Here is an 18186-nt window from a genome sequence, read left to right as displayed (position 1 = left end):
TTATCCATAACAATTCAGCGAAGGAGGGTGAATATGTATGGACATATTGCGTTTGTTGTATTCCATGCAAATTGACTTTCGGTCTGATTCTTGTTCCCGTCACCGAGTCGTTGATGTAATATTAATGTACAGTGAAAAATTAGTATATTTTTGTGACACGTTCTAGCTATAAATGTAATGTGTATATATTAAATTTCATATTGTGGGTATTGTGAATAATATTTATTTAAAGTGATCACGTTTAAATACGTATGTCCGAATTTTTTTCTGTATTTGTAATAAAAACCTATATAGAGTGTGAATCTGTTTTCTATCTACAGGTGAGAATTGTTTTGTTGGAAACAAGATACTTCCGTTTAACCAGGAATATATCGACTGGTCGCACTTACATATGGATTTAGTGGTTATCAAGCAGTTTGTCAACAATTAACCCCGCCCACTCATCCACTGCCGACTCCACATGCTTGTGACCCCACCCATGGATTCTTAGGCTACCTTAACAAATGATTATTAATTACCTGACGCCCTTCAATTCAATAAACATTTAAACCTGCTTATAATTATCAAAATTATCGATCTTTCTGATTTCGATTGACCTCTTCTACGGGATGTTATTGGCTAATGTCAAAACACGAAACCTGATGATGTGGAATTATAATGAGGTATTCTCAACACTGAATGAGTTTACTGTAATAGATCAGGCGCTAAATGATACTGTGAATAGTTATCCTGTACTATGAATTGTGAGATAGTTGTAAATGAGTGACTGATAACATACACGAATTAAACACCTTTTCCCCTTTACACAGTCTAGAATAGGAAATCAGTTCAAAATACCAGATTCATTCTTTAATCGATAAATACTTAAAAGATGTTGGAGAAGGGATTTTTTATCTAAAGATGCAATGACAAAGCACGGTGATCCCCTCTTTTGTAATGACCAAGTCTGAAATAGTCTAATTTTAGAACGTGGTCAAGTATTAGGTTTGTATGCAGTTTCAATACAAGTACTGTTCAAAAGACACAAGAGATTAGCACTGTTACATACTAATTTTGTGTTAGATACAGTACAGTTAAGATGAATCAAACTGCATCTAAGATGTATCATCTTTCATGAACTCGTCAGTGATACTAAGGGCCTACGTGTTGAAACCTGGGAGGCTACTGAGGATAATACAAAGTGATCGAAAGACAAGTAAAAATTTAGATGGAGAAGTTGCACTAGCCCATAATTCAATAAATTTCGTCATATTAATATATTTGATAGTTTTATACTATAATTAAGTCTATCTGCCATCATTCGAATAGATTAAAGCATGGCATGCCGCATTCACCAGCGGTGTCTACCACCTGCAATTTCGAAGAAAATGAGTAGCACTTTTTGATACAAATTTAGAACTAGATACCATAGAGTCAAACAATGAAATGAACGGCATCATACAGCTGTTTCGTTCTTTTAGAACTCGTCAGTGTTAGGAAATTTTTAGCGTTTCTCACGTTACTGTTTCCTTCTTATCCTGGTATCACTTTAAACAATTTTAACGAAACAAGACTTTTGCTATTTCCTATTAAAAATAGTCTATCGCATATAAAATTATTTTTAAAAAAGCTTCCGATAAATCATACCTAATACTAAAGTTAGATCTTAGACAATTTGACCACCTGAATGTCATGCATTCTGTACTGCTATGATTTGGTTTTTTTTCTCAGAAGAGATTATGAAATAATTATTGTTCTAGTTCGTGATTCGCCTTGCAAAGAACGTGAACATATCTTTCCTGCCGCGATATGTAATACCTGTTCGCTAGCAGCTTTCGATATTTTTATAATACGAAACCCGGATACGGTCAGTGGGAGAAAACACGTGCGCTTAACTGAGATAAGGACATGTCTTGTCCTGGGCAGTACTAAACATGGACGTCGTCATACTCTTCTTCGGAGTTACAGTTTTAAACACTGCCACGTCTAATATCATACCAACTCCCTTACCTCCTGAACTGACGTGTTGGTGGAACGGAACAGAATACCATGATGGTGAACATTTCAGCCAATCTTGTTTTGCCCGGTGTGAATGCCAAAGGGGACATATTTCTTGTATTTATGCGGACTGCTCTTTTGAGCCCCCTCCTTGTGCTGACCCGGTTACTCCCAAATGCGGCTGTCCCCATTGTCCTAATGGTAAAGATTAAAAATATATCTGTTTCCAAAACTTCATCGTGGTGATTAATTCAAATATGTGTGGATGTACTCTTAATTGTCAAGGCAACTAGCCAAATATGCCCTGATATGAAAAAGAATTGTATTTATGATGATCAGTTGCCTTTTCTTCATATCTAACTCCTCACACTATATCACATTACTGTGTTGGCCCAATGCTCAAGATTCTAAATATATTTTTGAATGTCTAGTCGTAACCTACGATGTACATTGGTGAAATAAATGCGATGGACAGAATCATGTTCCATTCAACAATTAGGAAGATTTAGAAGATGAAGACGCGCGATAGATATTTCAAGTTGGATGACAAAATTTAACTGATACTTTCATTTATAGGTTGATCTTTTCGCAAGTAAAAACTTGGGCTATCATCGTTTTAACACAATTTTCAGTTACATGTATAATAATCTCCCGGCGTTTGCTAAATTATACATCATGCCCTACCTCCACAGGAGCAAACTGTGGATATGGTAATGTGACTATTCCTGCTGGTCAGCAGTACAGAGTAGACGAAAGAACTCTGTGTAGCTGTCTGGAAGGAGGGAAACCTGCTCTATGCAAACCTTTGGGCTGTACGTATATGGGGAAGATGTATTTTGAAGAGGTCTTTCATCCATCACCATGCTTGGAATGTCATTGCAATGTATTTACACATATCAGCAATTGTTCTCTCAACAACTGCATAATAAAACCACTCGAGTGTGTGGATGCCGTCGTTGAACCAGGAACCTGTTGTCATGTCTGTCCAAATGGTGAGTGAACAGTATCACCACATCGGAGTTGATATTAACTCATGTCACCATAATTATGTAGTAACTGATTGCTTTGACATTTTTTATGAAGTGCTTACCCAGTACATGTATGGCAAAGTTTCTGTCATCATTCTTGCTTTAATTTTGATACTGAATCATTTTAGTTATAGTGAACTACAATTACGTATTCTATTTTGATAACAGTACTGGTAAAGTTTAGATATTAGAAAATTAATGTAAGAAGGGTACATTCTTTTTTCTACAGGGCCGAATTGTTTTGTTGGAAACAAGAAAATTTCTGCAGGCACGGACTACAACGATGGTAGTCAAATCTGTCGATGTCCGGATCCAGATCACAATCTACTGTTTGGCAGTAGTAGTGGTCCTCAGGCAGTTTGCAGCCTAATTGGTCCTGCGCCACCACATTCTGGTGCTATATAATCATAGGAGAATGCCGACACTTCTATCTTGGTATGGTGAATGAAATGCGTACTTTCCTTATTTTGACCTTTTTTACTGTTGTAAAATAGATATTTTAACTTTAATTCATAAAGCCTCGAAATACGCATCATTTGCAAATTTTCGATATTGAATAAACATTCTGCGAAAACTTCAACTAGTTGATTATGTAAAAAATAAATTAAAAGCATGTATAAGTTGAATGGTATCTGTTAAGAAACTCCATGTGGGGATTTCAAACAAATATGAATTAACAAAAGTGAGTCAACTTGAAATACAAACCAATTGTATACGATGTTCACAAGTCGCGTTTCTATCCTATTCCCGAAGATTAATTTCCCTTTTTTTTTCTTTTTTTTTTTTTCGGTGGGGTTGTAACCATTGGAAAAGTCCATTAATTATAACACGAAATAAACAAAATAATAACAAACAACGAGAACATCCAATATATACATACGTTTATGTGTTTTATGTCTTGTTTACATAAAAGGGATAGAAACGATTGTATTGTTGTTGAAAACTATGAGTGTACAATTCAAGATAAAAATTCATAAAAAGATCTAGATGTATTTGTTAAATTATAATATAGATTGTTCCCCTGTGTTAGATAGATTGATTGATACCATGTTAGACTTAAATATACCTGAACACTCTGTTAATTCATACATACTGAACTAGATTCTGTTGTGATGACCGTGTCTGTTATGTCACGTTAATGTGCAAAGTGATATATTCTGTATTATCTATGATATTTCAATCAAAATACATAGCAGACAATGTTTATGAAAATATGTCCAGACAATAATGGGAACGTCATAAAAGCATGAGTACTTGTTATTTTTAAGATCTTAATATCGATACACGAGAAATGTTCTACTATATGTCGAAAACGTTAAGGAAACAGCGGTCTAAAATCTATTATAAACATCTAATGACAAATATATATATTTTGATCTCATTACCAAGGTCACTTGACAAAAAACCCGTTTTTTATGTTGTCCTTCGATCGGATGATTCACTGTTGTCGCTATACACACCGAAAACCTCGAAGTAACCACACCCGATATTGCAAGGAATAACCCCGAAATAAACGTTATGTTATATTAAATGTTCTATCACTTATTCCATAGTAAAACATCAAACAATTCATTTTCTATACAGGATCACTGAATGGAAAATCAGGAGCATTGATCATTCTGCAAAATAAAAATGAAAATAATTAGTATGATAAAACACTGCATCATATTACAGGGTCATAAAAAGGGAATTAAAAAAATAAAAATCTGAATCAATCATTGTTCAAACAACGACCGTTGTAAATAAAAATAGCAAATTGTGAACTAAGTATAAAAACACCTTTTATTTATTATATCTTTGTATAGTGTTTGTGAAATAAATAACAAGGTGACAAAAGGGGGTAGGGGTAGTAATTCCGTTTTTGCCATATACCTTCAACATCAGTGAAATTCATTTGAAGAAATTATCGCTCCTAGATTGTTCGATATCATAGAACAGAAATAAAGGTATCAAAACAACACCTAAAATGTTATGCACTGCTAGTTCAAGGATAAAAAATGACATGAAAAGACCACCTTATTGGACAGAAATATTATTTAAAACAATTGTATTGACATGTTATATCTCACAGTAGTGTTCGAAGATAATACCTTATGGTGAATATATTTACATTTGGTACCAATGGGCAAGCAATTCCGCAGTACGGATATCATACATTTTGCGAATAACTATACAGCTAAGATACAGTATATGAAAACATTCATCTTTGAATTAACTCCTGAGAAAAGCTCATCGTCTTAAGAAATACAGAAAAGTCATTCTGCCATATATAAATTTGATATCAGCAAAATAATTGATATATATTGATAGACTTCTTACATATGGAATTTGAACATTCGCAAGTCCTTGTCAATTCTTTCAATGGTGAGCATGTCCTCTGGTGAAAGATTGAAATCAAACACCTGAAATATGTATTATTCTAATATAAAACAACCATGATGATATAACGAAAAGAGAAGTTGATGCTCGTTGTTTCAATGAACACCATAAAGGATAACAATTATCTGCGTAAAAATAAAGATGTTTGTTGTTCATATTATATTAAAAAACTACACAAAGTATTATATTTAACATTGTGTCATTTCATGTGTCCTATAGACGGTCGACTATTTTAATATTCATAAATGATATAACATATCACAATCATACATGAACCAGAACTTTAATCTTCTTCAATATTCGTTAAGCAATGGCATTTCTGTAATTAATTGATTAAATTCACAGTTTTCCTTACGTTTCCATTCTCCCGTATTCTGCTGGGCGTGACACTCTTTGGGATAACTATCAAATTCCTTTGAAGTAGATTCCTTATTAAAATCTGAAATGATATTTGAGAGATGAATGTCAATTTCATTGATTTTTTTTACATTTCTTATTGACTATACTTTTAATCCATTTTAATTAATGATATTTTATCTGCCATGAATATGTCGTTACTTTCATCAAATTTTAAGACAATTCTCACAAATAAATGTACATAGCATGATTTAGAAATACATGCTTATTTATGGTAACTAACAGGCACACAAATATCTAAGCGTACAAGTCATTTTTTTTATAAAATAGTTTTATTTGCAATGACTGATTATCGGATTCACAACCGGACATATACCCTATAAGCTAGGAAACAAGCCGACCTAAAAGAAATATAAGCCTAACCTGAAGCAAGCCTATAGTTTCCTTCATAAATAAATAAATATTTCCTTAGTATTAATAACAAATAAGACATTCCTTATTTCCAAGTTGTTAAGGTATTGCTATTTACTTAATTTCAATTTCATCTTTAACATTCAGGTATTGTTTCATACAACTTATTTTTCCCTTTTCTCCCTTGGGTGACATATGAGTCAAATTCATATGGTTATGTTCTGTCTATTTGGTACTACTTTAATATATGAATCATTGAACGTTGCATCGTTCGTCCTAAAATTTGATACGATGACAATCTTTCAGTCTACGTCATGCGTTACCTGGGCTGGGCTCTTGTTGTATTTTGTTGCCAAGTTTGCTATGACAGGATCCTCTAATAGTACGGGTGGCGGGGCCTCTCCTGGTACCCTGTACATTACCATTAACATGAAACATTTATAATTGATGGCACTAACAATGGAGACAAAATCAACCATTTGTTCAACATTTTAGTCGTTTTTCGCTATTTATAATATAAATTATTATAATCAATCAAGTAATACATTTCAATGAGTGTGAAATTTATGTATAAGGTTAAGACATTTTGTTTTCTCGTTGTATCTATTACTTTACAATTACTTATATATACATGTTCATCATTAAGACTGCCGATGTCTTAAAGCAATTTCGAACCAGAAGATGTGATTTTACGGAAAATCTTATGATATCTTGTAACATATTTGAAACAATGGACATGAAACTATTTTGATGAGAAACAAAACCAATGAATTCATTTTAAATATGTATAAACAATTTACAGTATACTCACAAGCTTGCAATATTCAACTTGTAATAAAATTCCACCTGTTTCGAGACTGACTTAATTCGTGTTTAAATTTGTATTTTTTCTTATTATTACCGAAGATTTTCGTTTTGTTGACGTGAAAATGGAAAGTATAACAATTAACGTAATACTGTCTCTTAATGCCGGAACTCATCTTATTATTGTTGTTGTGCTATATCATAGACAAACTCACGTGAGCATTGCTGAACTACCAGGGGATCCAATTGGACCATAAGCCATTATTACAATACCATTCTTCTGTAAAACGTTCTCTAGCTTTCTCTGTTGAAGGTAGGCGTGACACTCAACCTGTTAAAAGTCAATATCATCATGTTTTCTCTTGTTTTCCTAATATTGCATACATATGTCTATCAAATAAATCAATATACCTAAGCTATTAAGAAAAATGTAAACAAACAATAGATCACGCGGAAATGTCACTGTCTGCATTTGACATAATTAGATAGTCTGGACTAGATATGAAGATGGGGATTGTAGGAAGTATCCAGATATCAGAGAATCTCCTTTGGTATGAAAACTGTACCTGATTTACCACTGGCTTAACACGTGCAACCTTCAAGATACGTTCTACTTGAGAAGCATTGAAGTTTGATACGCCGATGCTTTTTGCTTTTCCTTCGAAAACAAGGTTTTCCATCTCCTGTCAACATGTAATTGGATAAAAATATGAAGTTATGTAATGATGGATTTGTTTGCACTAATGGACTGTGTACGTTTCGTGAAATATATTCATAGGTAATCAAAGCCATACAATAGTAAATGTTATTACATATTGTTATTTCTTATAACGACAAAATTATTTTACTCATTAATATGTAAAAAGAATTAAAAACACATTATTTGCTTACCTTCCAGACCCCTTCGAAGTCAACATTTCCATCATGATCGAGCTGGCCATCTTTCATGGGAAAAAGATTTCCCGGGTCATTTTTCTTTAAAAAGAATTACCTAATGAATAACAATGATGTCAACCATGGTTCGTGATGTACTTTAATTGAGCATGTTACGTGTAACTGTTTTATATGTTACTGTAACTGACTGTCTTATGTGACTATCTCATTGGACAGTCAAATATAGGGCGGCTAAGTAAACATAGATCGTTGGATCTCTCTATTTACCTGTTCTGGCCACAAAAAACAAGACAGCCTTGTTTTAAAAAAAGCAGGTAAATAAAACTTGATGATCATAACTAAAATATTATTAATTTGTTGGATCCAAGAACAGAAAAGTGTGTAGTGTGCTAGTTGATATAAAACGTACCCCAAAAATCCTACCCATTTAATGAAAGATTGTCACATTATTAAAAAGGTGTCAGTGTTCATGAGCGATTTCTCAAGTGTCTATAATTTAGATTTTCCAACCTTTTTATGAAACACCTTAGCTGTTTTGGAGATGACTAAGCTACATCCTGATGTTACTGAGAATATGCCATGGTTTATTACACATATTGAGCACATTTCGTCATTTCAATGTGTGAGTAGAGAAAGAGACATATCCGATCTGAAAGAGTATTAATCATATACATGCACACTCTTACATTGCTTTTACATTGTTATAAAGGTAAATCACTCTGTTCTCTAATCTAAGTCAATGAACTCATATCTAATCATCCTTGTTTTGTCCTCATGACAGTTATACATTTCTTAATTTCAATTGTTTTAAAACACCGATTTGCAATAATGAATTGCATCCCTTTTGCCACGTTTTAAACCACACATATTATGGAGCATCACTTGCAACACTATCTTATCCAATATTTGAAAAATGTAGAGTGAAGGGACTTCTTTACTGTTGGAGAACACAGTAAAAATACAGTCACAGAAGTAAACTAAGCAAGCCAAAAACATGCTCTGCTCATTTCCTCATAGTATGTACCTTTGGCTGAGTTAAATGTGATTGATAACGTTTATTTGGTTGGACGTTTCCAAATGAGAACAATGGTTAATTGTGTAATGGTGGGTTTAAGTTTGCGGCATATTTTATGGAACTGTCTTCTATCAAAAATAAAATATGATTTACATTAATGCAAAGAACATCCATGTTTTAACTGATCTGACGAACCTCGGTCTGCCCTCTCACGCCATAGCGCCAGTGTGTGTTGACATATCCATGATTATATACTGTAAACATATGTATTTAAGTGGTAGTCTTATTTAAGTGTTTATTGCAGTCTCTCTGTGCTGCTTATGTAGTAATTAATATATTCACGAATTCATCCTTGTTGGTTGAAAATTTGCCAATAAACGATCATGCATTGATATTTGATTGTGATAACTTGTGCTATCATTTTTAGGAGACAAAATTGGATCCACGAATGTAACAAACTCTGCATATGGAAACGAAAACCTCTGAAGATATATCGGTATGTGAACAATATTTGCTGCTCATTATGACGTTATAACTCACCTTCAACACCAGAGGGATGTGTATAAGGAACAAATCGACGTAGGAAAGTCGTAGTTTTCGAAGGCTCTCCGACAGGGAATATCCAACATCTGTCGGTCGAGTAAGGATGCTTCCTAACTGCAAATATAATTCGTTTAAATCATTTGGATTAACCAAAGATTTATCATAGAATAAAGAAATTCCTTTAAGTAATATAACTTGAATAAGTTCTTAATGTTCATCCTCATCTTCGTGACACAACAAGCGTTCTCATTTTCGTCATACTTAACAACAGATTCCCTCACGTCCGACTTCCTTAACAACAGATCCCATCACTTCCGACTTCCTTCACAACAGATTCCCTCACTGCCGACTACTTAGTAACAGACACCTTCACTTCCGCCTCAATTAACAATGAAGCATTCCCTTTCCTCAATGTATTTTTGGGACATCCCCACTATTTAGCAACTTCCAATTGACCTTTCTGTTACCAGTTCATAGACACATTATAATGTTATGTACCTTAGTTGTTATAAACAGGTCCTCTCTCTTAACTCTGTCTGTTTTCAGATACTCCTCCAGGACTTCCCCTATTAAATCCTCGTTTTGGTAGTTGAATGCAGTGTCGATGAGACGGTAACCAACATCTAGGGCGGTCCTGACGGCCGTTTTAACCTCCTCGGATTTGCTCTGTAACAAGTTGATAAATAAACTCAAATAAGACAGATACATATATATTATGCGATCGAATAAGATTGCAAAACGCAAATGAGAGAAGTTTTACCATCATAGGGAATTACTTCTAAGCACGTTAACAATGTTTCTAATCAGAAAGATAATCAGCTGTGTGTTCTTTTGATAACAAGGCCTTATCTACGTTCATTATGTGACTTTACTGAAGGTTACCCACAATGCTACCACAGATTACGCGGCATCAGTCTCAGTCTTTGGCGACCAATATCGTTTATCGTTTTTTTACACATACTTTTACATGTTAAACCTAACGCCTCTGCGCCTAACATCTATTCATGAGTTTTGAACAGATTGCTCTATTGTCTGATTAAAGAGATCATTCATTGTAACTAACAATTTGTAACATGTTATTTTACGTATGGATTTATAAACAGAACTAATGACCTTAAAAAGTGATATGCATAAAACATACTAAATAAGGAATTATGATACATTTACTGCAACATGTTTTATAAAGTATGTTCTATTTCTACGGAATGAAAACACTTTGATGACCTCAGTGTCGTTTTGTTGGTAAACGAAAGGATAAGGCTAAGGGAATCAAAAGCTTAATAACCGGTTTTTCTTTGATATCGTCTGCAAAATGACGTGAAAATGCGTATCAGATTTATGTAACAGCTTGTAAAGTTACACACAAGTGAATAACACAATCTAAAGATAATTAAAAAAGGAATCAAATACACATTGGTACACTGGAGCCAAATAATCAATTTGATTGCATCATACAATTCTCTGAATATATATTGAATGCCAAAAGGAGGTCAACATCCTTGTAACTCATTGGTTTGTTACAACTAAAGAAAGTTTTGTTACATTGCACCCCGATACTCAAAATTATTGTAACATTGTGATATTTCAATGAAGCAAATGTGACTTGATTTACAATAGTTTTGTGTTTGACAACGTGTACAACGTAGGTTATACGCTCAAACTTCCAACAATGCAATTATGTTAATGATAATGAATAATAATAATATATTGGACGCAGGCTTATTAAGCCTATATATCCAGATTAGAGTTTAAAATAATTAATGTTGTTGCAGTAACGAAAATAAAAAATGCTTTGTAACTTGTATTACATTCTTATGTTAAAATATTATATTGTAAACTCGATAGTTTGGACAGGAGTTTCGTAAGTATATTTTACAATACGGGATATCTGAAATTAGAAACATGACATCCTTGACTCTCATTATGCTAGATTCATATTATATTTATCTCATTAACAGACAACGCTGTTAGAAAGCATAAACGGACAGTTCATTGGTTAGTTTTGCCTGTTGTTTTCAATGGTCTTCAACGGCCCAAAAAATAACAGTACCGCATATCTTAATGTATCGATACTATACAGTGTGCTTACCATGTAACCTATGGGGGGTATGCAAGCCATAACATCCTTTTGCATCAGGGCCTGAAATATGGCTACTTTCATTTTGGTCGTCATATCGAAAACATTGGCGTTGGTCGTAGTCTCGGAGAGTAAGAGGCTAGACCGCTGACCCTTTCGACCCACTTTTTACATCATACTTTATGATACATCAATACCCGATTTGTCTGACCACAATTTTACAGATTACACCACAGTCATATTTCATTTGATAAAAAAGGTGTCCTACATATTACAGTTTCCTATTATAGGGACTAAGCTCTAGTCGTACATAGTATCTAGAGATTCTAGGACAGCCTGCACGTCCAGCTATTTATCTATAAAAGGATCAACATTTTTGTTTTAATATCTCTAAGACGAAACATAGTAATCACAACGTTTACGAGTAGGTATGTTCCTGTTTAAGTGAGTCCATGATAGCGTAGTTTACAAGAGATCTCATGGACCCATGAACTGGGTTTAGTTCCCAGGTCTACATCCATTTTGAAGGCAAAAGGTCACCACTGGCCCTAGAGTTAGCCCTCAAGTTGCTTTATGAGACATCGATTACGTTTCGAAATCACGACCAAAGCGAAAGTAGGTATGAATAGTGGTATGGCTATAGTACTTTTACAATCACTAATCAACCATGTAACATTCAGCTTTAGACATATGCCCTCATACGATGTACGCTACTATCAGTCTCACTGTGATTGACTACTAAGTAATTGGTATCTGATGAAAGTATGACGATGATCTTCAATGAAACCACTTGGATTTTGCAATGCTATAGCAGAGTTGCAATGTTTGAATTGTGACCCCTTTGGTCTTTCATATATATACGGTATTTACAACATATTTTGATTTTGAAAACGTACCTGCCATGTTCCCAGGCCAAACACTGGCATTTTGATACCATTGTTCAGAGGTATATTCTGTGTAGAAATCGACATGATGACCAGGGCTTAACGTATTCACTTCTGCAAAGATTGACCAAAACACACACAAGTAAAAGATTGCTTCTTTTTAAGCGGTATGATACACGGTAGAACTTACACTGCATGAAAATTAAAGAAGAAAATACCTGATCCCAAGCTCTGTGATCGGTCTGTCGTCCTGAGTCACGAATTTTACCTCAATTTACAGATAGTGCATGTAGTCAAACCACAGCAAACTGCCACGTTGATATACACGTCTGTGTCAGTGTAGAGTTACTTGCTGTACTTGAATATCTGTGGATTTCTTTGTTAGTTTTACCCATAATACATAGAAGGTTTACCTTCAATAAAGAGATTGTCGTCTGCTCCGAAAATGCAACCATGCGGTTACTGTGCAATTTAGTAATATGCCCAAACTTGTTAGTAGTTTTCATAAAGCAATGATAATTTGAGGTTTTAACGATGTAAAGTCACTTTCCTTTATACATTATATATATATATATATATGCTTCTACGAATTATTGATTTACGTTAAGACATCTATGTGTAAACAAGTTAATCAAACATCTTATGATTCAGACCTAATCATCGGAACAGTTCAACCTTATGGTATGGAATCATTTGTCAACGTGTCATTCATTTCTGGCTCGAAGCGTTCGTGTTGATTTAAGAAATATTTTTCTCTTCCGATTCACATCTTTTTTACAGATATTTTGAATGACTCTCGTTAGCGTATTATATTGTAATATATCTTAACGAAATGCCGTTTACACAAATTAACATTAATGAAAAAAAAATCTTATATTTAAATTTCGAAACTTTTTGATATTTACACTACCTAGAAACGCTGTACGCACTCATGGATGGAGTTGTAAAATAGCTAATTTCATTTTTGCCGGGAAAGATTTGACGTATACAGAAGTTGAAACATCAACTTTGCTGATTAGGCCAAATGGAAAATACAAATCGGAAATGTAAATACAGTGAAATATTGGTTGTTTTTAGCATTATAATAATATGTGAAAAAATAACATGCCGATTATTTATAATTGTCAAATAAATGTTGTACGTATCTTTGTTTCTCAATGAAATTTATGACTAGTTAGTTGTGTCTGTGAATTTATCATATACAAACAACCTGTAGTGTCTTTATCTTTTTCAGTGTTCCCATAACTCGTTGGTTTGTAGTTTATGTGTAAATTCTGAATCATTCAAGTCCAACTCATAAGTAACATAGTGATCACTATACAAGGTTCCTCTTGTAGATGCAATAATATAATTTTTATTTATTTTACAACAATTGCGAAACAACTTATTTCAACTTATAATAAGCACTCTTGTTGGCTCGGATGTAAGCGTGCGAGGGGTCTTATTGTGGGAGGAAACCGGAGTACCCGTGGAAAACCCAAGTGGCCGGACAGGTGACCTTTTACCTTTTCACGTCCGTTCTAGTAATCGAACCCCCGGACGGATAGGTGAAAGGCGAGTGCGTTACCACTGTGCCACTCGACCACTCACTCTTGTGGATGTGACTGCCCTTAGCAATCCTTTCATTCCTTGAGGTCAACAATCGTAATGTCTTGTTAGTGTTATTTACATTATGTTAATATATTTTGTATGTTTTATGTTGTAGTTTCCTACGATTGGTAAATAACATATCAATTTCCGTCATCTATGTGTTGGCCATAAGGGAAGGACATTAATTTTCTGTAAAGGCACACAGTGTTGAGTGGACGAATGCACCTGTATCATTAGAACTTTTTCATTAACTTTGGCAGAGGCGATCAGTCAATGAACCACAATTCACTCAAAATAATAACATATATATTGTCACGAAGTTACAATTTATTTGTAACTATATTAATCAATGTATCTAGAGATGTGATTTTATCTGGCCTATATTTTCCGTAAGATGTAATATTCAAGATGGTTGTCATGGATGTCGTCAATCTTGAATGATGTATCATGGGAAGAAACATGCCATAGGAAACGTCACGTCTGTATCAACATTTATAGATCATCATCCAAAGAAGTATAACTCTAGTTGTTATTGAATGACATTGAGATTTTTCTACGGCAGGATGAAGGTGATTCTTCCATGGAAGAGGGAGATGCCTTGGGGTTCAAATAGATTTTTCATTGTAGGAGATTATTATGCTGAGATGAATATAAACCAACTTCGAACCAAATTCGTTAGGGTATCGATTAAAAAACAGAATTATTTAAAAAAAGAAAATATAAATATTTATTAAATGGGTAATTTCATAAAGTTACAAGATGGTCAATTTTATTTCTAGAATTTACTATATAAGCAGGTAGTTGACTTGATAATCACTTTAGTGAGTGGAATGATATGAATGAATGGGAATCAATATAAACTTAGGAATACCATCAGCAGACTCTGTTACAGATGGACAAACGCGGAATGGATCAGGACAAGAAGCACAATGAGATTGGTATGTATGCTATATCGTACTAGAGATCAGAACACGAAATAGAAGCAGACTATCGAAACAACGAGAATTGGCTTTCAGTTGTATGATAGTCTAATTAGAGATCAGCACATAAAACAGAGGCAGGCTATCGAAACAACGAGAATTGGCTTTCAGTTGTATGATAGTTTAACTAGAGATCAGCACATAAAACAGAGGCAGGCTATCGAAACAACGAGAATTGTCCCACAGTTGTATGATAGTTTAACCAGAGGTCAGAACACTAAATATGAAATAAAATACTTATAATGGAAACAACTAGAAGGGTCCTATTGATTGACTGTAGAGATCAGAACACAAAAGCTCAGAATATTGACGATCGGATATCATTTTGAATCTCTAAATGTTGACAAGACGACAACGGGTAGAAGTGTTTGAACTGTTTGAATGTCAACAATGTTATTGTAATAAAGCACAACGAGTTTGCTCTCAAGAATGTTGTGTTTCCCAGTCTATACACATTCAACATAATAAACAGTAGGATCATATTCCTCTCCGGTTTTCCCGTGTGATACTTTTGGACGTTTTATTAGACAGATTTTGAAACGTTTCTTAATTCTCCACAATGGAATTGTCCATATTTATGTGTAGGGTGCTCTAGATCGGAAATATACAATTCAGAATAATAGTATAGAATATCAATCGAGATGAATAGTAATCGGGATATTTATCAATTTAATGAAACAATACTAATTAGGGTGAATAGTATTAATTATATGTACTCGGACATGCTCACGTTTTGCATTCCTTTGATTTCTTGGATCGATTAGTCTTGTCACAATCATTACATTTTTTACACCAAATGATTTGGTGGAGAATACTTGTTGCTAGTTTGACATTTAGTTGTTGACTGGTCAAATGAATTGTCTATTTACTTATATCAATAATCTACATGTAGTGTAGCACGTTCAGGGTATCGAATTATTCTATAGACATCTCTTCAAGCCCTTGTACACATTTATTTTCATGTATAAATCATTCTCTTCATAACCTACAAGTAGTGTAGTACGTTCAGGGTATCGAATTCTTCTGCAAACAACTTTTCAAACCATTGTAGACATTTATTTTCATCTATGGATAAATCATTCTCTTCATAATCTCATAGCTGAATTTTAGGAATAAAATTCATGTGTATGCCATTGTTGACACATCTAAAGATTGAAAAATCAACCGTCGTATAAATAGTCTTTTAGGGCACTCTATGATACTTCTGAAGCCATGAATAACCTTTCTTGTTATTTTTTCACCCTGTATTTTCAATTATTTCTTTTATTTTAATTTTCATTTGAACGAATGGTAATATAGGACTCAAATAGTTATCACGTGACATAAGAATGTTTTGCACTAATTGTATAAACTCATATTGTTATAATTATAAGTCAAATGGAATGGACGTTTTCTTTGTGAGTAGTGTTCCTTTGTATGGTTAAACAAAGCCCGACCATTCGATCGTGCAGAAATGTTTCTGACACTCTGCTCCTTGACACTCTTATGCCTCTGTTCAATGAAGCTAATGTCTTATATATATTTGCATACTTGAAAATAAAAATCCCTATTGAGAAATATAATCTTTAAAGGTACACATTGTAGTGTCCTCGTCTCTTTCCCCATTGATTTGTAGTTGATTTATTAAATGTCATCAGCTCACAATTGGTAATGCGATTTTTTTTTATCCTTAAACACTCTGCTAAATTAATAATCAGTTATATTACGTCTGGGTGTTAATTATGAAGACATGGCAATACATAAATCATGCTTATGAACATTAGTTTATAACCTGCAAATACGATGGGGAGGGGCTGGGGGTTGGGGGTTGATGTTATATAAATTAATCCCCCCCACCTCCAACCCCCTTTGCCAACATCATTGCCACCACTCTAATATTTTGTGGTCAGTTCCCTGCCAATCTCGTTTAAACATCAAAATCAAATAACAAATTCACATTGCGATCTTCAAAGTTTTCGTTAGACATATTTGAATAGAAGTGTATTTTAAATTTAAGGAGAAGAAAGGTTTTATCACTTATTCCCCCGTTTGACCCACCGCCCATTGAAAACAATAAACTGTTTATAATTTATTACTATCCATTTATTATGTTTTAAACCAAGGATGTTCAGGTTAAATTCAACTTTCAAGTCAATGGGTATTTTGAAAACTATTGAGAGAATGATGCTTATCAAATATGGAAATAAAAATGCATAAGTGTGAAGGCAGAGAAGGGTTTTTAAAGACTGAAATCGGTATTTTCCCAACCGAATCTGCATCTATCTACAATACAATCCTCGACCAAGCATGTTTTAAATCAAGCTCTGTCGTCAACAAAAAGTTTTGAAGGAGCTAACAAATGAACCGATGTTGTGACGTCTCATAAGTTCTACCTGACACTACAGCTGAGCAGAATACTTAATTAAACAAGTTATATGACATATACGATAATGTGATATGTAAAAACATGTAAAAATACACTGATAGTATTCTTAATAACATTTAATTGCAATATCCCATTATGATATGATGTAGTTTAAAATTCAAATACAAAAAATACATGCATACACAATATTACATAAACGTCCATTATTCATTAAAAAAGAGATTAAGATGAACCTTTAGTACTCAGTTAAATACAAATCTGCAGTAGGCATTTCAACAAACCACGATTTTAAGTGTATGATGACCTAAGTTGTTCTACTTTTTTATTTACATTAAAATTATAAGTATCATTGAGTTATCACAGAATATGTTTCTTTCAATATAACTTATGTTCTTTCAATAGAACTTATGTTCTTTCAATATAAATTTGAATTAGATATGATAAAGGAGACAATATTATCTAGATTTAGTTGCATGAATTATTGCTATTTATCTGCGAATTTCAAACAAACATTTTGTATTTTGCCTTTGACTTTACCTGTGAAAACAGCATGGAAATATCGACAAGGTAATCTGAATACAAAATCGATTGACGAGATTAAACCTGAACAAAAGATAAATTTACATGAAAACCATTCAGAGGTATTAGGCGAACAAGACCTGGAATTCCGGAAAGGTAAGCATTTTTCTTGCGACAGTGAATATCATGTATTCTTAACCACCTTTGATATCAGACAATTTAAATTTGACATGTAACGTATGTATATGACATAAACCAAACGGGACAAGTCAATATCAATTAGAATATGACACCGCACAAGTTTAGCAGCACCAGGCAATAGGAACAAAACCATATTTTTGAAAATGACAGGGTGCAAGTAGA

General features: G+C 33.7%; 2 protein-coding genes across 2 annotated transcripts; one reads left to right on the top strand and one right to left on the bottom strand.

Moving 5' to 3' along the window:
• The first annotated feature begins 1913 nt into the window (after positions 1 to 1913).
• LOC132556419 (von Willebrand factor C domain-containing protein 2-like) lies at positions 1914 to 3410 on the top strand. The gene is made up of 3 exons (XM_060220832.1): positions 1914 to 2178; positions 2670 to 2969; positions 3235 to 3410. Exons 1-3 carry the CDS (start codon positions 1914 to 1916, stop codon positions 3408 to 3410), a joined length of 741 nt encoding a protein of 246 aa, XP_060076815.1.
• Positions 3411 to 4581: 1171 nt separating this feature from the next.
• LOC132556418 (aldo-keto reductase family 1 member A1-like) lies at positions 4582 to 12456 on the bottom strand. The gene is made up of 10 exons (XM_060220831.1): positions 12382 to 12456; positions 9907 to 10074; positions 9406 to 9522; positions 7848 to 7931; positions 7523 to 7639; positions 7172 to 7287; positions 6476 to 6563; positions 5740 to 5823; positions 5325 to 5407; positions 4582 to 4624 (listed from the first exon to the last, which is right to left on the bottom strand). The coding sequence occupies exons 1-10, from the start codon at positions 12454 to 12456 to the stop codon at positions 4582 to 4584; spliced, it is 975 nt and encodes a 324-aa protein (XP_060076814.1).
• Positions 12457 to 18186: the final 5730 nt, after the last annotated feature.

This window comes from Ylistrum balloti, unplaced genomic scaffold (assembly GCF_031769215.1).
Source record: "Ylistrum balloti isolate Yb309-2 unplaced genomic scaffold, AGI_CSIRO_Ybal_v1 Utg370568, whole genome shotgun sequence".
NCBI classification, from domain to species: Eukaryota; Metazoa; Mollusca; class Bivalvia; order Pectinida; family Pectinidae; genus Ylistrum; species Ylistrum balloti.
Note: the sequence above shows the minus strand (reverse complement) of the source record. Positions and strands in the feature narration are given on the sequence as shown.

Bases quoted from the DNA above. Each gene is read 5' to 3' on its own strand.
- LOC132556419 (XM_060220832.1), top strand. From the start codon at position 1,914: ATGGACGTCGTCATACTCTTCTTCGGAGTTACAGTTTTAAACACTGCC. The intron at 2,179-2,669 runs GTAAAGATTAAA...CTACCTCCACAG, and splicing joins CTGTCCCCATTGTCCTAATG to GAGCAAACTGTGGATATGGT. The intron at 2,970-3,234 runs GTGAGTGAACAG...TTTTTTCTACAG, and splicing joins TTGTCATGTCTGTCCAAATG to GGCCGAATTGTTTTGTTGGA.
- LOC132556418 (XM_060220831.1), bottom strand. From the start codon at position 12,456: ATGTCGATTTCTACACAGAATATACCTCTGAACAATGGTATCAAAATG. The intron at 10,075-12,381 runs GTACGTTTTCAA...AACTTGTTACAG, and splicing joins TTGGCCTGGGAACATGGCAG to AGCAAATCCGAGGAGGTTAA. The intron at 9,523-9,906 runs GTACATAACATT...TTATATTTGCAG, and splicing joins ACCTGTTTATAACAACTAAG to TTAGGAAGCATCCTTACTCG.